At 39.1% G+C, this 27695-nt stretch overlaps 1 protein-coding gene across 5 annotated transcripts in view; it reads left to right on the plus strand.

Moving 5' to 3' along the window:
- The first annotated feature begins 17099 nt into the window (after positions 1–17099).
- The window catches only part of EML4 (EMAP like 4), a 142636-nt gene continuing 132040 nt past the window's right edge, over positions 17100–27695 (plus strand). For all 5 annotated transcript variants that reach the window (XM_076000705.1, XM_012756682.3, XM_012756684.3 and 2 more), the window contains exon 1: positions 17100–17400. Coding sequence is in view for 1 of the 5 variants with exons in the window: in XM_012756674.2 (XP_012612128.1) it covers positions 17376–17400 (25 nt within the window). In the remaining 4 variants the exon portion in view is untranslated. The remainder of the gene's footprint in view (positions 17401–27695) is intronic.

The following is a 27695-nucleotide window of genomic DNA, read 5'->3' on the forward strand; positions in this document are numbered from 1 at the left end:
GGAAGTTCTAAAGTCAATTGCTAGTCATCAGTATATTCTACTTTATTCATTTAAAAAACTCATATATCATTTACTTCATGTCAGCCAATGTCCTAATTACCTTGTTCATTTAATAATTATATTGACACTATTAAAGTAGGGCTACTTAATACCCATGTTACAAATGGGGAAACTGAGGCACAGATTTAGTAACTTCCCCACAATTGCATGGCTAGGAAGGGGAGGGATGGGATTCCAACCCTGGTAGTCTGACTCCTGAGTCCATGCTCTTAGCCATCACATTCTGAACCTCTCTTCTCTGTTCTAAAATTTATGGCCTGCACTCCATTAAAACTTTGAGCCTCATCTTGTCATATTTTATGCCCATATTACTCATGGGAATTCAGCATCTTTGGAATATACTTAGGAATAAACAAGTACTCTCGGCTGGGTGCGGTGGCTCACATTTGTAATCCTAGAGGCCGAAGCGGGTGGATCGCTCAAGGTCAGGAGTTCGAAACCAGCCTGAGCAAGAGTGAGACACTGTCTCTACTAAAAATAGAAAGAAATTAATTGGCCAACTAAAAATATATAGAAAACATTAGCCAGGCATGGAGGCGCATGCCTGCAGTCCCAGCTACTTGGGAGGCTGAGGCAGGAGGATTGCTTGAGCCCAGGAGGCTGAGGTTGCTATGAGCTAGGCTGATGCCACAGCACTCTAGCTCAGGCAACAGAGTGAGATTCTGTCTTAAAAAAAAACACAAAAAACAAGTACTCTAAAGGGCAAAATGATTGCTACATCAGCTTGACCCCTTAAACTACCAAGAGCAAGCCTAAGGACTGTTCCCGAGAATAGCCAGGTAGCATTGGGAAAGCTGGCCAGTGATGACACCAGCCCTTACCTGCAGAGGCCCAGGGTCTGGGTTCTCAACTCTGCATCTCTGTGCCTTGCTGGCCCACTGAGCAAACTGACAATACAGGGCAGCAGACAGCCTTAACATAAACAAACATATTTGCGCTGTGCCAGTTATGGAACACTGTATATCCAGTTAGGTAATACAAAACTCACACAAATGATCCTTCCTTTTCCCAATTCCTGCTGTGTGTGAGTCTTTCACAACTGACTTGGCTAACTCAAATTCCTAAAATACTAAAGTTCAGAAAGTCTGGTAAAATATGAAACTCTCCCTTCTCTGTCCTCTACTACTGCCCCTATCTCTTCCCTCAAGCTACTTTGGCTTGTAGACATGTGTATGAAATGGCCTTTTCTTTAAAGATATGGGTGAAATATTTCTTTTGGAGTATGTCCAGACAATCTGGCAAATGCTCACCTGGCATTAGCCACAGGGAAGCATATTTTTTTTTAAAAAAATCAGAGGAACAAGAAAAAAATTAAGGCAGACTATGGGCCTAATCTCTTTAAAAATCAGAATATCTTTCCAAATGGAAGACTTTATAAAACTCAATGGGTTTTTAAAAAAATTTTTTTTGCCTTGTTAATGGAAAAAAAATGTATACACACATATTTTAATATTTTAAAAAGTTCTTATGTCAAGAATTTATATTTTAATTTCAAATATGATTTCTCATTCTAACATACTAAAACCTATATTTTTTCCTTTTATAAATAGACTTCTATCTCTGGGTTATGTCTTTTTTTTTTTGTTTTCTTTTTTGAGACAGAGTCTCACTTTGTTGCCCAGGCTAGAGTGAGTGCCGTGGTGTCAGCCTGGCTCACAGCAACCTCAAACTCCTGGGCTCAAGCGATCCTCCTGCCTCAGCCACCTGAGTAGCTGGGACTACAGGCATGCACCATCATGCCTGGCTAATTTTTTTTTTCCTGTATATATATTAGTTGGCCAATTAATTTCTTTCTATTTTCAGTAGAGACAGGGTCTTACTCAGGCCGTTTTCGAACTCCTGACCTTGAGCAATCCTCCCACCTCTGCCTCACAGATTGCTAGGAGTGCCTCACCCCTGGGTTATGTCTTTATAAAAAGTAAGTGCTGCTGTGTGTGGTGGTTTACAACTGTAATCCCCACATTTAGAGAGGCTGAGGTGGGAGGATTGCTTGAGGCCAGGAGTTTGAGACCAGCCTGGGCAATGTAGCAAGACTTCATCTCTACAAAAAATTAAAAATTAGCTGGGCATGGTGGCACATGCCTATAGTCCCTGCTACTCAGGAGGCTGAGTTGGGAGGAGTTGGAGGCTGCAGGGAGCTACAATTGTGCCACTGCACTCTAGCCTGGGCAAAAGAGCAAGGTGCTGTCTCTTAAAGAAAAAAACATTTTTTAAATTAAAATTTTTTAAAAATTAAGTACTTAAAACTACTCTTCCACCCACTCCAAAGCTTAACTTGTGGCTCAAGGAGCTTCCTGTCCTGTTCCAGCTATGACATATCAAATGTAGACCTGGAAATTGTGGACAATTCTCTATATTCTATGAGTCTTTGCTGTGTCTCTAGCCCTTTGCATTTTAGGAAATAGGGAGGGAGAGGGAGAAAATGGGGGGAGGCTCTCATAGGAACAGGGAACGGGGCCTTCTCAGGGACTGCTTTCTACTCCTTTACTGCGCATATCATCCAGGGGAACAAATTGCCTACACTGTGTATGTTTAACCCAACTTCTCTCACAAGGAGGTAGTTGAGCAAGGAGTGGGCTAAGTCGGGATGGGACAATGGGCTTGTCATACCCTTGATCACAGCACATAAAGCTGGAGATTGAATTCAGGAAACTATATCCTAGCACAATTGCTAAACCAAAGACAGAGATTGATTTCAAAAGAGGTGATCCATTTTTCATTAAAAAATCAATCACCATGCCCTCCTCCCCAATATCATCTAGTGAAAACTGCTCTAACTCCTGGCCCCTGCTGAAGAAGTAGACCCAGCAGCCCTGTTTGATACCATGTAATCTGGCTCTCTGTTCTCAGGGATGATTAGACCAGAGATGGGCATCTGATTCAAGGGCACTAATCCATAGATTGGCTAGATTCCCATGACCTATAGCCAGGTATGGAAACATACACTGGGTCAATCAGAGTCCCTGTCTCATAGAGGTGGCATGAAATCAAAAAGAGAAGTAACCAGTTAATAGCAGGACGGAAAGAAGTATGGCTGAACTATGTCTATAATGACGAAATACAGTGAAGACTTATGAATTTCTAATCACTAAAGTCTGTATAGCCACCTCAAATTAAGAACTAGCTTTTAGCACTAGTTTCTCTGAAGGCAGCCCATTATGGTTTCTGTTCTTGGGTTTCTGAAAGCTTCCATTATCTTATCATGTGTTTTTCTTAACGTTCTTATACTTGAACTAACTGGAATCAGTGCCTGATACTTGCAGCCAAAATAAAGCATATCAAATAGGCAGGCAAAGATGGAGCCAATATAAAGGGCACTGAGGAATCAGGAAAGCCTAAACCAGAAGTAATAGAAGTAGGTGACTTTGTTAAGGCTCGTAACTTTGCAAATGATGTTATTGAAACCAACTCAAGTTAATTAAAGAGAAAGAAAAAAAGGAATTCATGTATTCTTATGGAGGATACTGAATTAGCTCAAAGGCAGCCAGGACTCTTAAAACCAGGGCCAGACAGTTCCTCAAACTGTTAATCATAGAGTTTTTACCATATGACCCAGCAATTCTACTCCTATGAAAATAAATGTGCACACAAAAACCAGTATTCATAGTGGCATTATTCATAAAAGACAAAAAGTAGAAACAACTTAAATGTCCATAAACTGAAGACTGGATAAACAAAGTGTGGTATGTCCATACAATAGACTATTATTTGGTTATAAAAAGAAATGAAGTTCTGATACATATTACAAAATGGATAAACCCTGAAACTTAACGCTAAGTGAAAGAAGCCAGACGCAAAGGGCCTCATATTGTATGATTGATTCCATTTATATGAAATGTCCAGAATAGAAAAATCCATAGAGACAGAAAGTAGATTAGTGACTGCCAGGGAGCTGAGCAGGGAATGCAGAGTAACTTCTAATAAGCTCGAAGGGGGCTCGAACATGAAAATGTTCTAGAATTAGATATTGGCGATGCACCACTCCAAACATACTAAAACCCACTGAATCGTACACTTTAAAAGGTTGAATTTTATGGCACGTGAATTATATCTCAATAAAATTGTTATTATAAAATAATATATATCAAAACAAAACAAACCCCAAATGCCACAAAGTAGAAAGCCAAGAAGAAGCCATATAATTCTCTCTCTCTTCTCTCTATCTCCCCTTTCCTGACCATCTGCTTCACTGTGAACATCTGTTTCATTCTTATCACCCTACAAATCAGCTTTCTTAGCTTTTCCATGCACATAGTAGACAGAAAATGGCTACCCTACAATTAAAAAATTATATGTTGTGACAGAGACTGGCTAAATGGTCACCTACCCATTTTTTCTTCTTTCTGGGCATACAACTGGAATACATTTCCCAGAATGCCTTGCAGTTAGATGTGGCCACCTGATGAGTTGTGGCCAGTGGAATGTGGGCAGAATTGAAGCATACCATTTCCAGGCCTGACTGATTAAAAACCACCTGTGCACGCCTCCGGCCTCTCTTTCTCACTTTAACTAAAGCCTTAGAAAATAGTTAAGCCACTAGATGGGCACAGTCTGGGTACTTGATAGAATGTGAGGTATAGCATTTCCCCCAACTCCATCCTCCACTGACCTACACTGAAGTATGGTATGACTGAGAAATAAACAAGCACTGAGATTTGGGGATTGTTTGTTATAGCAGTTAGCCTACTCCGAGCAGCACATATGTATCTTCTGTATAGGAGACTAACCCTGATTGACTGGGTTCATCTCAATTCCAGTTTGAAATCCTCACATGAGAAAATCTTATTGGCCCAAACTGAGTCAGATGGTCCTCCTAGTTCAATCAAATGAAGTCAGGGCATGAAGTCATAGAACATGGAGTCTCCTGGGGGCCTATCCATGTAAGTGGGCAGCATTTCTTAGAAAAGAGAGATCTACTATAGTGGTTCAACATGAGGGCTCATTGTGAATTAGGAAGACAAAGGTGCAAAAGCCTGGAGTGTCTATTTAATTATTTCCCCAACACATACACACATGTTTTAGTTCCTGATTCTAAAGGTAAATTTCCTTTTAGGCAATCTGAAAAAAAAAAAAAAAAAATCAAAGTCGCCATTTTTTAGTACCTTCTTATTTTCCATTTCTTCCCTCCCTCTCATCCTGCAAGACAGTATAATATAGTAGATCAGAGTAGTTAAATCTGCAGAATGTGATGAACTGGCTATAGTCTAGCTTCCCCGCTAGGCTGTTATGTGTATGTTGTTATATATATATGTTGAATATGTGTATATTCAGAGGGTGAAGCAAGCCTGCAGTGGCAGGCTGAGAGCAAAAGAGAGGCCCTGCCTGCCATGTGGGGAGTCTCTGCAAAGAGCCATACGGGGGAAATTCAGGAGTAGTGATATCTGATACTCACTTTTAAATTTTATTTTTCTGCACTGTAATTCCTTTATATAACCCTAAAGACTTTGTAAAGTTTGTTAAAATTGCAGCCCACTATTAGCTGTGTTTAGGGAAACAGAAAGGTTTGCACACTTCATGTTGAGGCAGATGATAGAGAATGACAATCAGCTGGAAAAGCCAGTCTGAGATGGCCAGAGGTGACTGGGGCCAGGGCCAGAGCAGCACTGCAGGGTGCACTGGGACCAGGTAAGCAGGATGCGTTGGGGAATATGGAGACACTTCCTGGAGAGTCTTAGAAATGCCTGGAGAAGGTACTGGGCTGTTTGTGGTCATACAAGGTGAAGAGTAGAGTTGCAGTATGTGAAAGGTGATCTAGTAGGGCTGGGAAACCTGGAGAATCTCTCTCTCTTCCCTGCCCCTTTATACAAGCTGTGTTTTTGTGTGTGTGTGTAGAATATATATCAACATTAGGTTTTGTTTCTTTGTTGTTTTTTGGGTTTTTTTTGAGAGAGAGAGTCTCATTCTGTTGCCTGGACTAGAGTGCTGTGGCATCAGCCTAGCTCACAGCCACCTCAAACTCCTGGGTTTAAGCAATCCTCCTGCCTCAACCTCCTGAGAAGCTGGGACTACAGGCATGCGCCACCATGCCCGGCTAATTTTTTTCTATATATTTTTAGTTGGCCAATTAATTTCTTTCTATTTTTAGTAGAGACAGGGTCTCGCTCTTACTCAGACTGGTTTCAAACTCCTGACCTTGAGCAATCCTCCCACTTTGGCCTCCCAGAGTGCTAGGATTACAGGCCTGAGCCACCACGCCCGGCCTAGGTTTATAGTATTAATATATAGATAGTTTTTATCCTAGTTTTTCACTTTATATCACGAGCCCTTCTTAGTATCCTTTAATATCATTCAAGTATATAACAAGTATATAATGAATAATGACCTCTTAACCTATTGTATGATTATGATATAATTTATTTGACTAATTTCAATTATGGGATTTTTATTTTTTTTCAGTCATTCACTTTTACAAATAATACTTGCAGTGAACATTCTTACATATTCTTTGCATATTAAAGAAATTATTTCTCAAGGTAAGTTCTCAGAAGTATATTTTCTATGGCAAATGGTGTGAACAGTTTCAAGGCTTTTGATGTAGATTAACAAATTGCCTTGTAGAAAAATCATACCCAGAAGAACTCCATAACTACCTCCCACTCTGAAATTGGATATGGATATGGATATTGTATATGGATATACATTTCATCACATCATGGGGTTACTTGTACATTTGGGGAATAAGCTGTGCTCATTTAAAGAGGCTGAACATGATAGACACAGGAAGGCATTTGCTATTTGCTAAGGATTTCACCCAAGAAAATATGTCTCATTTTCACATCAAAAGAACTGCTTTTAGTTATTTACACAATAGTCTTCCTTTAGCAGTTTTGGCTGTAGAGAAATATAGGTATTTCTTACAAAGAGAGCTCTCTAGCTGACCTCACAGGGGACTTATTCTCAATCCTACTCTTTCTACTTTGAAGGCAAGGTGAAATAATCCATCCTTTCGCAACATGTTTGAGGGAAAACCTTCTCTCCAACTTTCTCAAATTTATCCCTACAGGTAGGTATCCTGGCTCCAGCTAAATGCCTACTAGGGCTTACATATATACATATATATATGTATATTCTATATAAAGTATATAGACTATGTATGTATATATGTAAGTCCTTATTTTATATACATGTATGTGTGTGTGTGTATATATATATATATATGGTTTATTTGTGTGTTTTTTCAGTCCCACTCTGTCACCCAGGCTGGAGTACAATTGTGCAATCATAGTTCACTGTAGCCTCGAACTCAAGAGATCTTCCCATGCCTTATAGGCATGTGCCACCATGCCCAGCCTTATATAACATATTTACAGTGACCATGACCTTATGTTAAATGGCAATGGAATAGAAACCCAGAACCAATATTCTCACTACTTGTTTCTACTTTATATAGAATAAATGTCATGAAAATACCAAAGGGAAAATGTGATAGGGGCAGGGAGACCATTTATGGTACCAGACTTATCTCATGATGTCCACTAGAACATGAAGGGTTTCAGGACTGGTTGGATGTCACGGCCAAGAGATGAATGTTACAAGTGATATGTTCACACTCACACCAGCTGTCCTGGCTCTCTCTTAAGTGCATACCTCAGTTCAAGGATAACCATGAGCAGCTCAGAGTCCCCAGCACCCCTGGTGGGCAGGAATGCATATGGCACTGTCCACTTTGAAACATCTATCCTGTTGCTGACCCTGCTTCTAAATGGGGGAAGTGTGGGTCAGGGAAAATATCTATATAAGCTGCTCAATTAGCCTATTTCAGGAGAAGCAGTTTTTCTCTGACTTCACTAATTTATGGAAAGTAATTCTCTAGAAGTACATTAGAGCTCATTTACTGTTTTTAACAATACTGTTCCTGACTACTAAAGTAATGCATGCGCATTGTAGAAATAGAAAAAAGGATCAAACAAAAAAAATCCAAATCCCAGAACCCAGAGATAACCAGTATTAACGTTTTAGTAATTTTTTTATTTTATCTGTAGATCTTTAGACACATAAGCATCTCTTTTGTAATCCTGAGAGCATACAGTAGTACTATTTTGTAACCTCTTTTCTTTCATTTAATAAAATGTTAACATTTTCCCATATCATTAAATATTCTTTTCCAACATGATTTTTATAGCTGCATAGTATTCTAACTTATGGATATAGCATTATTTATTTAACCATGATGCTTTGGTTGCACATGGTTCTGGTTTTACACCATTAAAAATAATAATATTGTGAGGAAATTCCCTGGTAGATAAATCTTTTTATGTAGGTCGGTTTATTTCCTTTCAGCTAATTCCTCAGTATGGGTTACATTTTGGGGGTATTGATAAATAGTACTAACTCACCCTCCAGAAACGTTGACCGTTTTACACACCTATATACAAGAGTACCTGTTCCCTGCCTCCTCTACACTAAATAGTATTTAAAAAAAAAATCTTTTCCAATTTGATTTCTGTCAAATGGTATCTCCTCATTTTAATTTGTACTGCCTTTCTTTCTTTCTTTCCTTTTTTTTAAGAGCAGTTTTAGCTTGACAGCAAAATCGAGAGGAAGGTACAAAGATATCTCATATACACGCTGTCCCCACACATCCATAGATTCACCACTGTCAACGTCCCTCACTGGAGTAGTACATTTGTTCCAATCAACGAACTGACTTTGCCACATCATTATCACCCAAAGTCCATAGTTTGCATTAGGATGTTGTAGGTGGGTTTGGACAAATGTATAATGACATGTATCCACCATTATAGCATCATGCAAAGTATTTTCACTGCTCTAAAAATCCTCTGTGCTTTGCCTGTTCATCCCACTCTACCCTACAACCTGTGGCAACTACTGATCTTTTTTACTGTCTCTTTTTTACTGTCTCCGTATTTTTGCCTTCTCCAGAGTGCCATATAGTTGGAATTATATAGTATGTAGCCTTTTATGATCGGCTTCTTTCTCTAGTAATATGCATTTAAGGTTCCTCCATAGATTTTCATGGCTTGATAGATCATTTCTTTTTAGTGCTGAATATTCTTTCCAGTGTTTGGATGTACCACAGTTTATTCCTTCACCTACTGAAGGACACCTCAGTTGCTTCCAAGTGTTGATAAATATGAACAAAGTTGCTCTAGGCCGGGCGTGGTGGCTCACGCCTGTAATCCTAGCACTCTGGGAGGCCGAGGTGGGAGGATTGCTCAAGGTCAGGAGTTCGAAACTAGCCTGAGTGAGACCCCGTCTCTACTAAAAATAGAAAGAAATTAATTAACCAACTAAAAATATATATACAAAAAATTAGCTGGGCATGGTGGTGCATGCCTTTAGTCCCAGCTACTCGAGAGGCTGAGGCAGGATTGCTTGAGCCCAGGAGATTGAGGTTGCTGAGAGCGAGGCTGACGCCACGGCACTCACTCTAGCCTGGGCAACAAAGTGAGACTCTGTCTCAAAAAAAAAAAAAAAAAAACCAAAAAACCCACAAAGCTGCTCTAAACATTCATGTATAGGTTTTTGTGTGTATATATATTGCTTTTTAAATATTCTTGTTCTTGTATACAGTTATGTATGATTTGTATTTCTCCTTTTGTGAAATGCCAGCTCATGTCCTTTGTCATGCCTACGTTTCTTGACCTGTGGTCCGGCCGACTTGATGAGCCTGTTTTTGTGCAGAATACTGGATGAATGAGACAAGCAACTGCTCCACGACAACAGGAAGATGCTTTTCCCACAACTTTGGCCCTGAGAGGACCCTGGGCTCTTCCACAGGAGTATCTTCTTACTTGTGGGTGAGGACAGCCCATCTCAAACCATGGACTGTCTGTACCTGGGCCATGGCTCACCTCACAGGCTGGCACAAAAATGCTACCATTTTGAAATAAAGGTTTCAGTTCTAAGGTAATCTCATACTCATTTTAATTTTATAGAATAACAGATTCATAGATTCTCCAAAACATCAACCATCACAGATTTAAATAAGGTAGGCCTTATCTGAAAATGCCATTCAGTTAATTGCAAGTCTTCCAGGCACCCAAGAATGAAAGATCCCTATTCTGACTGGCAGGACTTTGATGATGAGCATTATTGGTTTATGCAACTGGAAATGCTCTGCTATTACGGGCGACTCACATCTTGATGGAACACTTGGTGTGGGCCAAGCAAAGTTTCAGACTAGGAAAAGGGTGAAGAACCCTACAAAAGCTTTTTGGCCATATATCAGGAGACATACACTCTATGTGCACACATGTGCATTCTGTTTGCATGTACATGCACATGCAATTATTTTAAAAAGAACCTAAAGGGAATGACATGATCAAAAGACAATTACTCATTTTAAATTTCTTCCTGTTTTTTTTTCCAAAAATAATTTCAGTCTATTTAAAGGCAAATTAATACAGTAATACTCTTAAGAAGCTTAAAGTTGCAGCTGACTAGTCTGATGAACCTAAAAGACTGCCTCCGTAAAGACTGCAGGCAAAAAAGGAAACTGCTTCTTAAACCCATTGGAAAGACTTTCTGTGTTTTAATTATATCCACAAAGGACTATAAACTAAGGGTGGGAAATCTCCAGGTCTTTAATCTTATTATTACAGTCTATGTGCTTCATTGCACTTGAAAACCACTTATGACTTCTTACATTTCTGGTGAAAATTTATTTTTAAATGCCTGTTTTTCACTCATAGACTTCTGATGCTTGGAAAGAGAAAGATTTAAAATAGAACAATTAATCTTACATTTTATTATTATTTGAATCAGAGACAATTTTAACTTGATGTTTTTATAAGACTTCTTTGCAATGTTTTGAATACTGTATCTGATAATTTGATTATTAAAGTTTGGTGTTATGAAGGACCATCAACTAATGAATTTCTTAAAACGTACAGTTGAGATATCATCTAATGGTACATCTGAAATTAACTTTCTAGTTAATCAGATTTTATCAAATCATTCACAACAGCTCACTGAGGTCCCACTGGCGTATGGGACAAAATATATGTAGATGAGGAATATTTGTCTTACTGTTGTGTGGGACATAAATTAGCAAAAGAAATATAATTTTCCGAGAAGAACAAGACATGAATAAGAATGAGAAATTGTTATCTAGGGAATGGTAATTATATTAGCGTATAGTACAAACAAGCTAAATAATGGAGTAGTGAGGATGGCATGTAAGTGAGGAAGAAGTATCTAGTAGGTAACTAAAGAAGAGCCTTGGAAATCAGGTTCTCCAGCCTATAAACATAGGAGAGAGGACTTGGTAACCCTTGCTTGCAAGCACACTCAGATGCCATCAGTTCTGAAAATTCACTTCTTTATCATACTGCAGCTCAAAGTAATGTTCTGCTTCTGCTCTTCTTTATTCATTCATTTAACAAATATTTATTGAGCATGGACCATGTGCCAGGTACTTTTCTAGGAGCTGAGAATACAGCAGTGAACAAAACAGACAAAAAATCCTGCCAAACTTCTTTAGACTGTAGCTTGTATTTTCTCTTTCCATGTTCCCACCACCCTCCCAGTCTTCACCCCTCTGCAACCTAATTTCCCCCCCCACCATCATTATAAACAGCTCTCTAAAAATGGGTGCTCTCCTAATCACTAAATCTAGTACCGCTTTCTCAGTTCTCATCTTCCATGGACTCTGTAGAATTTAACAGCATCCACCATTTAAAAAACTTTTGGTTCCTTTTGGTTCTGTGATATGACACCAGTGCAATTTGCCTCTGATTACTGTTACTGCTTCTTCCCTGACTCATCCTCTTGCCTCCTAAATATTGGAGGTCCCTCAAGTTCTACATTCTGCTCATTTCCATTTTCTCTCTCTCAAATCTTTTCCCTTGATCATTTCTCATGGCCTAAATCATTGGCTCTAACTAGACGCACTCAGCATCTATTAATATATTCCCAGATCCTACCATCTCCTAAACCATAATCCCACATTTCAAACTCTGTGCTGGAGGCTTCCATTTGGGCATCTGATTATAATGATGGCAAGCACAATCTATTTAAAACTGAAGGCAGCATTTGTACCATTCAGGGTTCTCAGTTGCAAACAACAGAAACCTACTCTGGCTAATTCAAGCAGAAAATGAATTCACTGAAAGGATATCAGGTAACTTACTCAGCCAGCAAGAAGACCAGAGGACCAGGAACAGAAAATGAGCAGAAACCCATGCAGTCTGGGATGCAGAGAGCATGGTAAGTTCACCCCATAGGAGGATTTTGCCCTGGAGTTGGCTGCCCTCCTTCCTACCCTCACACAGGATCACTGCTGCTCTTGAGTTTCTTTTCAAGCATGGTCCCTGACTGCTAGTTTTTGTGTTGCTATCCTCTCGAACCCCCCAAAAGATCTGGGTTGGAGCATCCAATTGGCCTCAGTCACATGCCTGGGCCCCAGTTGCCAAAGACGAACTCTGATTCCCTCAGCTTCACACAAAAGGCAATGAATCACCATATTTTCTTTTCTCTAGTCACATCAGTTCTTTAACTTCCCATTTTCATTTAATGCTGCCATCATTCTCTCCATCACTGGGAGCTGAACTTGGATAACCTATTTTAGGCCTTTCTTTTCCTCCACTTCTGAAGTGATCAGTCACCCAGTTCTGTAAGAGTTTTGTTTGTCAATCATTCATTTGTTGTTTTCCTTCACACCATTTTTTCTTGGACTTTCTGCAGCTTCTGTTCCATCTCCTAATTGGATTCCCCACTTCCAGTGTCTCTTCCAATTTACCCACAGGTTAATCTTTCTAAAGGAACACTTGGATCGTATATATCATTTTGCTGCTAAAACTGCATTGTTGACAAATGTCTCAGTCTGGTGTTCAAGGATTTCTGCAACAGAACTCTAATGACACTAAAAGGCAAACTGGTGCAGTGAAAAGAGCTTGACCTTCAAATGTAGACTGATCAGTTCATCACCTGAATTTCCCACTTTCTAGTTGTATACTCTTGAGGCTCATTTTCCTAGTCTGAAAAATGGGGAAAATGAAATCTACCTTTTAGGACATTGGTAAATAAAAGCTTTGAAAGGTGAAATGGTGTTGTATGTTGCATTTAGGTTGCAACATCAACCCACAGATGCTTGTAGTGGACAATATTCAATTTCAGACTTGTCTGGTTCAAAACCTTAAGTAATGTTTTCATCAGTGTGGTTTTAACAAGGGCAGGTTAGGATCAGCTTGCTACATATTTGGGGGTCTGAGTGGCAATCTAACCATCATTTATAACATTGTTCCTAATTTCCAACAGCTGACCTACAAATGACCTTTTGGAAGTATTTTATTTGCAAGTAGAAAAACTTCCTGTGTTATTAATTTTGAGAATCAAATTTCCCCGATTGGCTGCTTTTCACTCTAATATTGCTATTTAAAAGTTTTTCATTGCAGAATTGCAGTTTTTAAGAGGCTGCTATGAATTTTTCATGGGGAAAAATACATATACTTATGATGGACACATGACAATTATTAGTTATTATCTCTAAGGGTTGCCCAACATCCAGTAAATGTGATGAAGCCCTGGCACATAAAAAGAAACTTTAAAGCTGGTTCCATAATCTCAACAAGTTTAAACCTCATTTCATGGCATAAATTCTGGGTTGGCACTGGGAAAACTTAGCTCTGCAGCTGAGGCTGGTTCTTTTCTCCCTGCTGGTCATGGGTGGCACCATCAGTGCCACCAAAATTAACTTCAGTAGGCATTCATTCACTCATTCATGCTTCCACGCTGCAAGTCCCTCAACTGAGGCACAGCTGATGATCCCCACAGGATGAATTTCAGTCTTTATAAGCTCTATAAGCTCTTGGCAAGAATCTACAGCACTGCTAATTGCTTGATTCTTCTCTGAAGTAAGTCTGGAAAGTCTTAGGTGAAAGATAACAATCGTGCCAAGATTGGTAAAACAGTTATTTAATAAGTATGACATTTTAAACCAGTCTCTACAGATAGTTTGTGAGTATGTCAGTTAATGTGTACTGCAACATATTTTGTATTTTTTTGTTTTTGCATCTTTAAGGTCTTTAAAAAATCAACACATGCTGATATGCTTAAAATAATATAAATGTTAAATTTCCTGTATTTCTCCTCTACCCTTTTCTTTGCCCACTTAATTTCATTTCCCAGAGGCAGCTACTTTTTGCACTTTGGGGTATCTCTTCTCACACACTTTTTTTTTCCTCTTGCAATAATTTTGAAGTTCTCCCTAGGCATTTTTTATGGTTAGAAGTTAGAACAACATTGCTATTTAACCTCTTACAGATTTTGGAACTCCTATACACTGCTTATGTTAAATGTATTATAAAACCAAAGAATACTTTTTTTCCACAGATATTAATTTCTGATTTTGAAGGCCAAAGAAAAACATTTAAGTTTTTTTCTCTATCATATTTATGGTTACATGGACTACAGGTTTATACAATCTACATAATTCCATGACTATGGCATTTCATTTTTAAAATAACATTCAAATAATGAAATGAAAGGAGGTGAAAACCCAGTATATTAAAAACAATTTAATTTCTCCTGACATTTCTTTTAAAATGCCTGGGAACGAAAAGCAAGCTGACATAGTTTATAGTTACTTTCCAAGGTCATCTAGCTGGTGAGTAAAACACAGAAATCAGTATGGGAATCTTAATTTCTTCAAATGTTAGGTCAACGTTTTGACAATAGGTGTTTTGTATCTTCACAAGTATTTTGAAACTCCTCCCACAATATCATTTTGACATAGAGGAGAAGGTAAATATGGACAGAGTCAGGATTCTGTGTATAAAGAGGATGTTACGTTTTTATTATTTGATATAGCTATATTTAGCCTTTTGCAATAATTGGGGTCCTGAAAGATGGTGCATATTTTACATTTGCCTGAATTAAATAATACTTAAATGGTTCAAAGTAAAGGGCAAGGGTTTCTCTGTACTGATAATAATCTAAAGATAAATCCTTTGTTAAGGTGAAGAATCCAAACCACCATCCAGTAATTAGTAATTATTTATTTAATAGTACATTTGGATTTTTGTGTTTGCTGATAATGTTCAGCTACATTTCTATTTTCAGAGATTTATGTTAAATTCTATTTTATTACTTTACACTTTATAAGATCTAATTTGATAAATATTAAACTGAAAAATTAATTCTAGCTGCTTTAAAACACTAGGGCATTGGTTATTGAAATAATATATTTAGATTGACTAGTTTTCAGAGTTCTTTTATGTTCATTATTCAGTAAGTGTTTATTGACCAGTTATTCTGTAATATGCACTAAGTATATGCTGGTGAGCAAAAACAAACACTGTAAGCCTATTTATAATAATAACACCAGCCATTACTGAGTGCTTACAACATAATGGGCTCTGTTCTAAGTGCTTTATATATATTATCTCATTGCATCCTCTCAAAGGCCCTACAAAGTATAGGAATGTTACCATCCTCATTTTACAGATGAAAAACCTAAGGCACAGATAGATTAGGTAATTTGTTCAATGCTACATAGCTAGTAAGTGATGGGGTTGGGATTTGAATCTGGGCAGTATGATCCCAGAATCTGCAGGTACCTCTCCAAATTCTAAAAGTTCTCCTTGTAGTATATAGTCTACAGTCTAATAGGTGAGACACTTATTGAATAATTATTCAAGCAAATGAAAAATAATAACGACTGATGAATGTCATGAATGGGGAGTTTGGCAGAAACCATTTGGCTGTCACCAAAACATTTCTCTTTTTCTTCTGGATACACAGACTGCATTTCTTAGCCTCCCTTGCAGTTAAGTGTGGTCACGTGATTAAGTTCTGGTCAACAGAATATGGACAAAAGTAAGGAACAAACCTCCAGGTGTGGACCATAAAACATATGTATACCAACATACCAACGGAAGTTCTCATTCTTTTAATTGACCTAAGGCAGGGAGTGTTACATGCAGACATAGAAGAACAGCTATCAGAGTGGTTATGCTTAACAGAAACTTACATACATGAAAATACCCATAGCAGAGGAAACTTTGGGTAAGTCATTTAATTTTGAAGGAGGAAACTTTAGGCACCATTTAGTCTATAACCTGAATTCACTTTGGCTACCTTATGACTATTCTCCACATAGTATTGTATTCAGAAGTAATACAGGTCTGATATCCAAAAACGAAGTGAAAAATAATTTAGATTTTTAGAGATTTTTAAAGAAGCACCAAAGGGGAGAATTACAGTGCAGAAATGTTTAACAATCCTTTCAGCCATTTAACTCCTGTAAGTCCCTCTCATCATGACAGTTGCTGCCTCATATTTCTTATTTTCCTTCTTCAGTCTGTTACCCTTTCCTGGAATTCTCTTCAGGATGATTCTCTTATTCTCCCCTAACTCAGCTCTTTATTATTGTGTAGCTCAGTTTAGTCCCTGAGCACCTTACATTTTCCTTCTGAACCATTACTCTAACCTGCACAACCAAGTCCCAGGAGGGACTTCACAAACCATAGGAACGTCTTTAGAAGGAAGCTTGGGTTCTAGTTCTGCTCCATATCCTTGCGCAGGTCATGTCTTTTCTAAGGCTCACTTAGAAATGTCCTCCCTCTTAAGAAAGGGTTGGGCCATGTCCAGGACTAAATTCCTCGCTTCTGCTCTGTCCTAGGCCCTGCGCTGTGGCAGTGGTAGCCTCAAGCTAGTCAAGAAACCTCGCCCCCATCTGTCTCTCACCCTACTGGAGGAGAGGGAGAACATGTCCCTCTTTGTTGCCTCTTTAGTGCCTCTGTAGGATACATGGGGTGACCATCTCCCGGCAGGGCGGCTCCAAACTTGGGCTCCGCAGGCTCGCCAGGGAATGTGGGGATCCTTCAATGCACCTGAGTATTCCAAGCCAGACGCTACCCTCCTCCCAAACCCACTCGGAACTAGCTGCAAGACAAAGGTCCCCGGCCCTCAAAAGGGGCACTGCGCAGGCGCAACCACCAGCCCGGCGCGAAACGGACGCACTCGAAGGCCGAGGCAAGGTGAGAGGGAGGGTTCGGGAAGACCCCGCCTCCATGTCGTCACGTGGGAGGCGGGGTCGGAAGCGTGACGGCGTGCGCGGGGCGGGGCTAGCGCTGCGCGCGGGCGCGGGGGCGGGGCGCGGCTCAGCGCTTGCTGCAGCTCCCTGGGAGGGAGGCCGGGCAGGCGGCTGAGCTGTGCGGCTCTCAACCTGACGGGGAAGTGGCCCGCGCGGCTAACTATCCCTGGGCGGACGGACGGTCGACAGAGGCGGGGGCTGGGAGCCGAGCCGGGCGACCTAGAGAGCGAGAGGGTCAGGTTCAGCGTCGGCCACTCTGTCCGCTGAATGAAGTGCCCGCCCCGCTGAGCCCCGAGCCCGGCGTTTTCCCCGCAAGATGGACGGTTTCGCCGGCAGCCTCGGTGAGTACGGCTGGGGAATCCTGCCTCTCCTGCGCAGGGTGGGAGCCTAGTTCCCTCCACTCACAGCCCAGGCCCTGCTCTCCACCCTGCCCCTCTGGGTGGCAGCAGTTCCCCTGCACATGTTCCCTTCGAGGCTGCCGCCCCTCCGCGGACTCCAGTGGACTGAAAGCCCCTCCCCCCCGGCCCAGCCCTCCTCGGAGCCAGACCCTCCTTTCCTCCCGGAGCCCCTCCAGTGCGGGGCCCTCCTTCCTCCAAAGTGGGAACTCCTCCGCCTCTCAGAAAGGCCCCCAATAGCTGGTACACCCCTCCCCATACACTCATGGCTCCCCCACAGACTCTGCCTTCAGGGTTCAGACACCCCTTCTTCAAATCCAGGCCCCTCTTCAGGGTGCAACATTCCTCCCTCTTTCCACATACCGAGCTCTCTTTGGGGGTGGGGACAACCTTTGCCCACACAGAGGCTCTCTTTTAGGGTAGGAGCCTCCATTCCCTCTTCAGGAAGGGGGCACTCCCCCTACCCTGCAGTTTTCACTTTAAATTTGGAGACGACTTTTAAGTATCCGTACGAGTAACTGACAAGTTATCTTCTACACTCCCTCCACTTCTCTAAACATTTTGCAGAGGTGGAGAGACCCAGAACTCCTGAAGCATCATTTGCTTAATACAGGAAAGGAAGAGGTGCATCTGTGTTGGGGGAGTGAAAGCAGAAGTGTTGTCTGGCTCTGCAAGCATGCCTGCTGGGGAGAAGTAATTCTGCCTTATTAATCCATAGGAAAGGGGGCCTTTGTTAGGGAAAGAAAGGATTCTCCATTTTTGGAATATGTTGTCTTTGGAATGGAGAAAGGAAGAGGTTATTATTAAGTAGCCTGAAGTATCTTTTCAGTGTTCCCTTTCACCTGAATAAAGGTAGTAAATTTTGTAACTGGCTAGGAGAATCAGAACTCCAGGCTGGTTCTCTGTGCCCTCTAACCTGTGTCTGGAATTACTACTATTCTTTGAGGCCATTGGAATCTGGTTACAGTAAAGATTGAGCTCAACTGTTACAATGGTGAGAGAAACAGTTTCTGCTTTGGCTGATACTGCAGTTATGTGATACCTGCTGCTGGAGTTGTATTTTGAGTATTTTATGTGCAGGTAGCTTGTATTCAGATGTCTTTGTTTTCCATTTCTTGGTAATAAATCCCTAGTTAATGCTCATGGATCAGTGAAAATCTGGCCACAGGTCATACTTTAATCTACCCACTGTTAGGATTAGATAGATTTTTAAAATCTAAAGTAAAAAAGTAAGTCGAAGAGCAATGGGCTTATTATAGGTACTAAATAGTAAAATCCATGATTTTGGCCTTGACTTTTTCTTAGGAAGAAAAATCATTGGTATTAAAGTACTTTGAGAGTGGAAATCCGAAAATAGGAGGCAACTGAGTATAACTCTTTCCTCCCTAAAGGCACCTGTTGTCTATAATCTAACCTTTAATGTCTTATAATTCCTTACATGAAACAAACAGTAAGTTTGTTTCATTCTTGGGCTTTAGAGAGGCATCTTTTCATTGGTTCTTTTTTAGCCTCATGCCTGGGTTTATTCACTAGTTCATTTAGGAACTAGTGAATGAAGACTTATCCAATTTGGCCACTAAAGGAGTGATCATATACTAGGGTAAAATTTGAGTGTCTTTTGGAGGGATGTTGTCAGGCTGTGAGATCTCTGTACTGTGTTGGCTCCTCAGCCTTCAGGAATGGTGAGATCACTACTCACTTTTACTTTTCTGGGGTTGCTTCCGGGGGACTTCTGGAGGGCTTGCCAGAGCTTCATCTTCTGTGTTTTGAAGGGAGTCTTTCTCACCAGTTGGAGCACTTAAGTTTATTTTGAAACATTGGATATGCTTTGTTAAATAATTTTATCCCTTAACCAATTCATAAGGCAACTGATGAGAAACTTGACAGGTAAAGATGAATTGCAGTTGGGGCTCCCACTTTTTATGAAGAGTGTTAATTGCTAATGTTTTAAAAATCCTAATGTTGGATTTTAAAAATTCATTTGATGCCATCTTTTGAGTGATACAGGATGAGACTTTTCCTTTCTTTAGATAATGGTGTTAATTAGGAGCAGGGGAGATATGCCTGTCTCTAAAGAGAGGAACCTGTGTCAGGCAGAGAGGGAAGGAAATGGTTTCTGGCAATATTTCTAGAGCTGCTCCTGTAGAAGATCCTTCTCAGCAGGAGCTCTGTGCTTTCTCTTTCTGTCCCCTTTGTAAGAGTAAGACGAGGCCCCATCTTAATTGAAACCTTAAAGGGTTGGGGATGGGGGAGGAGTACTGCTGGTATATATTCCTGGTAGCCTTTAAGCAGAGCTCTTTGCGCAGCTCTTGCCAAATTGCTTGTTTCTGTTCTCTGCAGTTAACTAGAGCTTACAGTTACATTGATCTTTATTTTATCATCAGGAGAGCCATGAATATAAAGACAAACACTTATACTCTAATAGATGTTTAAAAACTTTTTTTTAACCAAACAAGAATTCAAAACATGTGAGGTTCTTCTGGGATCACAAGCATTTATTTATTCTCAAGGAAGTCTACATGTGTATCTTCTTTTACATACTAGATGGGTTCTTGAAAAATTGTGAGAAAACTACATTTTTGTAAGCAGAAAAATTGAATGCTTTAAAAACAATGATTCTAGAGAAGTTGAATATTTAAGGGAATATGGTGAACCATTTCGTAAAGTGAAAAACTTTAAAAATTCAATCCATACCCTTGAATGTTGAGTGTTTAAGAAAAACACTATTATGTGCATTTTATAAGATGTCTAATGGCAATTAAGACTGTATGCAGGGCTCTTGAAATCATAAGAGCGGAATGCTAGGCAATTGTGCCATTTATAAATGCCACATTGCAGTTATATACTACTTGTTGTGTTACCTTTGTTTTACCTAAAAACTGAAGGATGGTTTTAATCTCTGCAGCTGATGAATTTCAGGCAGTTTGTCAGCAGGTACTTGTACTCTGGAATTTCCGTTAGATATTATATCCTTTAGTTCATGAATTACAGTAACTTAAAAAGGCAGCACTTTGGAAACAATTTTTTTTTTAAACTTAGGTGAGAAAAGTACCCCGAATTATCTTGTTTCTTATCTCCAAATCACTACATATATGTATACACACATAAAAAATGTATATACAATATATATTTTAAATCTCATATCTTTGTACATACGTGAGAAATTATTGATACTGCATTTCTTATACATTTCATAAGGCAAGGATGGGTGCATTTCATGCTTAATCTGTTTACAGTCTTTTTTTCATAATAGAGGTTTTAATTTTAAGACTTTCATCTTGGAATTAACCTAGAGGTTAGTTAGTATTTGCACTTTAAAGAAAGTGTATACTTAACCATGTCAGTTTCTTTAACTTTTTCTGCCTCAAAAGTTAAAAAACAAAGCTCAAAACCTTCCCCCCCCCCCCCGAAAAATTGTAGTGAATGAAATTGTAGGGCTAGTATCTGTAAAAAATGTAACATTCTGCATAGAGGGTATAAATATTGACGAATAATAACAGTATGCCTAAGTTTAGGGACTATTTTAAGAAAGTCTTTTAATATCACATTAAAACTTTGATTTCTCATCACATATATAATCTTTCTTGAACAATGCAGTATATGATTTTTAAATATTAATCTAGTCTAAAGCATTCTTTATATATTCACATAAAACTATTTCTCATGCAGTAACATTGGGGAGGTTTTTTTTAAACAACATTTAATTTCTTATTGGTTGCCTCTCAAAAGGCTCAAGATAGGCTTAAGTTATATAACATGGCATAAATGGTAACTCTCCAGTGGTTAGTAGAGCATCTCTAACATAAGTTTAGCTAGAGTATTTCTCAACATGTATGTGGATTAACATTGGATGTGGACCAGCAGTGTGCTTGGTTGTTCTTATGGGAAGAACAAGTAAAAGACACACTTCTTATTCTTTGGGAGCGTAAACTGCCTTCCTGGTTTTGAATAGGTACTGTCTCTAGAGATATTTTAAACATAAGTAAAGTACTAGAAATTGAGGGTGGAGGGGGGAAGTACTGTTTATAATGCTGTGCTGTGTATCACGCAAGTAACTTCTGACAACATTTGGAGATTGCTAGATTTATCTCTATAGAGCCTGGCTTTTTAAAAAAATTTACCTCTTTACAAGCCTGTGCGAAACAGATCTAGTCTTTATTTTATTGGGAAAAGAAGGATCGTGTGTGGTTGTGTGTGTGTGTGTGTGTGTGTATGAGTATATTTTTGTCTAACTGCATACTAGTAGAATTGAACTTTTTATAATGATAGCAACTTAATTTGAACAAGAGGCTGAGTGGGTGGTTCATGCCGGTGATCCCAGCAATTTGGAAGGCCGAGATGGGAGGATTGCTTGAACCAGTAGTTCAAGACCAGCCTTGGCAACATAGTGAGACCTTGTCTCTACAAAAAAAAAAATTAAACAAGATAATTCAAACATTTGCATCACCTAACCCATGCAAAATGCTATTTTGCTTGCTCATATTATCTTTTTAAAAGGATATTCTGTTTTTTAAAGGAAATGACCACCAATCCAACTATTACATGAAAATATTAAAATGCATTAAATTAAATAACATGCAATACATTTTAGTTCTATTTCCTTGATCTTAAACAAGAAAACAAGTAAAAAAAAAAAAAAAAAAAAAACCAACTACTGGCTCTCCATGCCATTCTTTTTGGTAGTGTTGGGGCACAGGAAATGATTCCCCAATGCACTTTGGCATGCTGACTGCTTTGAAAATTGAAAGGTCTCAGAAATTAGTGTCAGAACCAAGGTGTCTCTCTGACCTTCCCACCTCCCTGTCTCTCTGATCCTACCCCTATTGCCCACCCCACCAAACACTGGGAGGGACTCCTTCTGGAATATCCTTATCTAAGAAATATTCTTTCCAGGAGAAATGCAATTGTCTTAAGGGAGCCTGGCTTTTTTTTAAAGCAATGAAATAATTTATTTGGCAGTCCAAATTGTAGAGGATAATATTACTAGTTCTTTTTCTGTCTTATGTTTAAATTTGAATAACATATAGAAAAACTGTATTTTATGTGTTGGAGTCCATTTCTTTTTTTTTTTTTTTTCAAAAGGGAAGATGAGAACTTTTATTGTTATTACAAAAGCAAATTTAACTTTAGTCATTTGAATAATTGCAAGAGCAGACTAAGGAGTTAATCCTCACACAGGCACCAAGTCAGGCACAGTAGGTAGCTACAAATCATAAGAGAAAGGTTTTTGTCTTACCTAGAGCACTCTTCCATGCATTGGAATTAGGCTAAAACACTCAGCAGACCTAATCAGTTCCCTTTAATCCTCTGTTTTTAAAAAATGAGATCTAGATGGAGTCCATTTCTATAACATGTAAAACTTCAGTATTCATGAGAAACTTGAGAAAAACATTTTGATTTTAAAATAGATGGATTCTAAGACTTTTAAAAAGTTTAAGGAAATAATCTACTTCATTAACTATTACCTCAGTGTGGAAGATTCCCAAATCTATAGTATATTTCTATGTCTGTATATGATCACGGCTTTTAGCTGTCATTCTTAACTATTACAATGCTTTAATTTTGTATATTGCTTTATAATTTACAAAGAGCTTTTATCTCAGTTAATCTGCATACCAACCTTGGGAGATAAATCATTAGCATTTTATAGATGAAACTGGGGTTTCATCTTCTTTTCCCAATAAAATAAAGACTAGATCTGTTTCGCACAGGCTTGTAAAGAGGTATTAAAAAAAAAAAGCCAGGCTCTATAGAGATAAATCTAGCAATCTGCAAATGTTGTCAGAAGTTACTTGCTTGATACATAGCACAGCATTATAAACAGTGCTTCCCCCCTCCACCCTCAATTTCTGGTACTTTACTTATGTTTAAAACATCTCTAGTGCCGGGCGAGGTGGCTCACGCCTGTAATCCTAGCACTCTGGGAGGCCGAGGTGGGTGGATTGCTCAATCGGGAGTTCGAAACCAGCCTGAGCGAGACCCCGTCTCTACTAAAAAAATAGAAGGAAATTAATTGACCAACTAAAAGTATATGTACAAAAAATTAGCCGGGCATGGTGGTGCATGCCTGTAGTCCCAGCTACTCGGGAGGCTGAGGCAGGAGGATCGCTTGAGCCCAGGAGTTTGAGGTTGCTGTGAGCTAGGCTGACGCCACGTCACTCACTCTAGCCTGGGCAACAAAAGTGAGACTCTGTCTCAAAAAAAAAAAAAAAAAAAATCTCTAGAGACAGTAGCTATTCAAACCTTTTAAAAAAAATTTTATTTGAATCTAGAGTTTTTCTTTTTTGGAGGAGGACTAATTTGTGGGATTAGTTTTTCTTTTTGGAGGTAGGACTAATTTGTGGGCCTTTTTTTTTTTTTTTTTTTTGACAGAGTCTCGCTTTGTTGTCCAGGCTAGAGTGAGTGCCGTGGCGTCAGCCTAGCTCACAGCAACCTCAAACTCCTGGGCTCAAGCGATCCTTCTGCCTCAGCCTCCCGAGTAGCTGGGACTACAGGCATGGGCCACCATGCCCGGCTAATTTTTTTTTTTATATATGTATCAGTTGGCCAATTAATTTCTTTCTATTTATAGTAGAGACGGGGTCTCGCTCTTGCTCAGGCTGGTTTTGAACTCCTGACCTTGAGCAATCCGCCCGCCTCGGCCTCCCAAGAGCTAGGATTACAGGCGTGAGCCACAGCGCCCGGCCTGTGGGCCTATTTTTAAATAATGAAAATTATAAAAGAAGAGTAGGAAAGTAAATGATCTTTCTCTAGCTCATTGGTACACAACTGATGTTAACATGTTGACATACTTGTTTTTAGCCTTTTTCTATGACTGGTTTTTTAATAGTTAGAATCATACTATAGATATTAATTTTGCATTCTGGTTTTTTCATTGGATTATAACCATTTTTCCCCCAGATTTTTCTGATGGAGTCCAGTATTCTTTTCTCTACCCCATTACTGTTTCTTTATAACCCTCTGGTACATCAAATAACACACCTGAATCTGAACTGCTCTTTTAGATCAGCTTCTTTTCCTTATTTTCCACTGACTGTAAGTATTACCCAGCCTTGAAATCTCACGTTTGATTTCTTGCCATTTTTGCTTGCCATGTTAAAATCTCTTCTAAGACTTGCTAATTCTTGTTACCTTTTCTCATCCCCTTTCTTTTTTACCGTGATAGTTCAGATACTTATTATTCCATGCCTGGATTATTGCGTAGCCTCAAGAATCTGCGCCTGTCCAGTTTATTTTGTACAGGGCCCCCAGATGAATCTTCCTAAAGGTGTGCTTTGATTGTGCCATTCACCTTCTCAGATAGCTTCTTTGCCTTAATGACTAAATTCAAACAGCCTCTTCTCAAGTCCTCTGTTATCTCTTTCTACTGTCCTAAAATGTTCTGGTCAAAATGACCTATTTTTTGTTCCCCCAAATTTGGTTGAAACTTTTCATATTTTTGTCCCTGTGACTATTTTTAGAATCCTTCAAGGCCCAACTCGGTATTGTTTCTTTTCTGTTTTATTGAGACAGAGCCTTGCTGTATTGCCCAGGCTGGTCTTTTAACTTTGGGCTCAGCCAATCCTCATGCCGCAGGCTTATTGTGTCTTTTCTGAAAAGGCTTTCTTATTTTATCTCCTTTCGTTCCCAGCCCAAAATATTCTCCCCTGAACACTTGTTAGAAACACTCTTAGGGTACTTACTACAGCTGTCTTATAGTTGTATGATAAAAGTAATTGTTACAAATCTTAAAATTATGATGTCTTCTTTCCCTAAGCCAAATTATACACCTGTTGAAGGATGACACTCTCATTTGTCTTTGAAAACTCACAGTGGAGATTTCATGATCCAGGAAAATTAGGAGGAAGAAAAATTCAGAGATGAGTGTATAGTTGGCAACTTAACTTTCACCATCATACAACATTTTATAAAAGAATGACATTTGAAGACCAAAAATAAATGATATACAATCTCAGAATAAATATTTTAAAAGTTATTTTAAAAATTAAATAACTAATTGTGGTGTTCTTATTTTTCTCATTTCATCCAAACTAAGTGAAACATTCTAGGCTTTGTTGAGAATCTGATAAAGAACTCTGCTAGGTTCTAGGGTAGTGTTTTGAAGTACAAGTCATGTGTATGACCTGTTAAGGGATTTTGAAATCACATTTTATGTTGGTCAAGAGTAACGTTAAAAAAATGAGGAGAAAAGGAAGGGAAAAAGTATAAAATATCAGTGCTTCACATGAAGCACTGATAGTGTTTTGTTAAATTTTAAATTTCAGTTATATGTGTTTGCCTTAGATTATAGTATAAAATCTGTTTCTTTTTGTGGGTCACAAACAGATGAAAGATATAATGTTAGTGGTTGATCCGTATCTTTGAGAGACTAGGTGACATGTATGAAAAGGTGGATGAGCAATGAGAAGTAATTATGAATTGTGAGCTATGTCTTTGTAAAGTTTTTAGAATCTGAATACGATTAGAATATGTTTAATATCAGCAGCAAAAAGATATCTATAGTCTAGAATCAATGCAGTTTAGGCAGAGTTAATGTGTAAAAGTGTGATTTTATAAAATTGATAAGCTAGTGTATATTTACTTTGCAAAAGGATTATTTGCTTTGAAAGTGGATTTACCATAGTCTTTTAGCTTTCCTGATGGAGTTGTCTGTGTCTTGACTGGTTCCCCACTTCCTTATTAAGCTATTTAAAGTATATGAAGTCTTTAAGGTGTGGCTCAAGTACATTTTTTTTTTCCTGAAAGCTACCACTGATTATTCTAATCTTGACATTCAAACCATTGCATTATAATGCTCCTAAAGTGGAGAAGACTGAGCACTTACACCTAAGGGATCCGGGAGTGTAGCTAAACATTGATGTCAATTTAACTTTAAAATTCATATGATTATTTTGCAACCATTATAAGGATTGGTTCAGACAGGAATCATTAGTAGATGCTAATTCTAGGACAGGGGTCCTCAAACTTTTTAAACGGGGCCAGTTCACTGTCCCTCAGACCGTTGGAGGGCCAGACTATAGTTTATTAAAAAACTATGCACACTGCCCATATCTTATTTTGAAGTAAAAAGACAAACGGGCAAAAACACCCACATGTGGCCCACGGGCCGTAGTTTGAGGAAACCTGTTCTAGGGGGATATTTCGATGAGGAGCAGCATGTCTGCATAGTCTTAAATTTCTCCTCATATATTGCTTATTAGTTGCAAGGGGGAAAACAGTAACTCTATACAGTGGTGAAATCAGACAACACCTTAAATGCATGATCAAAATAAATACCACCAGTGGACATTGTGTGTCTCTGGATGTGATGCCTGAGAAGGATACATCCCTTAGGTTGTTTTCCAGGCATGAATGCATAGCCTGAATCTAATCATGAGGAAACTCTCAACTCCAAATGGAGACTATCCTATTTTTTTTTTTTTTTTTGAGACAGAGTCTCACTTTGTTGCCCGGGCTAGAGTGAGTGCCGTGGCGTCAGCCTAGCTCACAGCAACCTCAATCTCCTGGGCTCGAGTGATCCTTCTGCCTCAGCCTCCCGGGTAGCTGGGACTACAGGCATGCGCCACCATGCCCGGCTAATTTTTTTATATATATATCAGTTGGCCAATTAATTCCTTTCTATTTATAGTAGAGACGGGGTCTCGCTCAGGCTGGTTTTGAACTCCTGACCTTGAGCAATCCACCCGCCTCGGCCTCCCAAGAGCTAGGATTACAGGCGTGAGCCACAGCGCCCGGCCCTATTTTTTAAAAAGTAGAGATGTTGCGCGCGCGCGCGTGTGTGTGTGCACGTGTGTGTGTGTGTGTGTGTATGTGTGTATTTATGTTAATGTTATAAGACAAAAAAGGCTGTGGAAATGTAACAGATTAAAGGAGACAAAAGTGTATGTGTGTGTGTATTTATGTTATAAGACAAAAAAGGCTGTGGAAATGTAATAGATTAAAGGAGACAAAAGAGAGATAACAACTAAATGCAATACCTGATTCTATACTGGATCTTATATTAGAAGAAAAAATACAATAAAGGAAATTATTAGATCACTTGACAAAATTGAAATATGGATGGTAGACTAGATTGCATCAGTGTTTAATTTACTGAAGTTGATAACCATCCTAAGGTTATGTAAGAGAATATTTTTATTCTTAGGAAGTACACACTGAAGTTTTTAGGGATAAAGGGCAATGACTGTAACTTGTTCTCAAATGGTTCAGAAAAAAATATGTAATATATATGTTTTATATAT

This window comes from Microcebus murinus, chromosome 3, assembly GCF_040939455.1.
Source record: "Microcebus murinus isolate Inina chromosome 3, M.murinus_Inina_mat1.0, whole genome shotgun sequence".
NCBI classification, from domain to species: Eukaryota; Metazoa; Chordata; class Mammalia; order Primates; family Cheirogaleidae; genus Microcebus; species Microcebus murinus.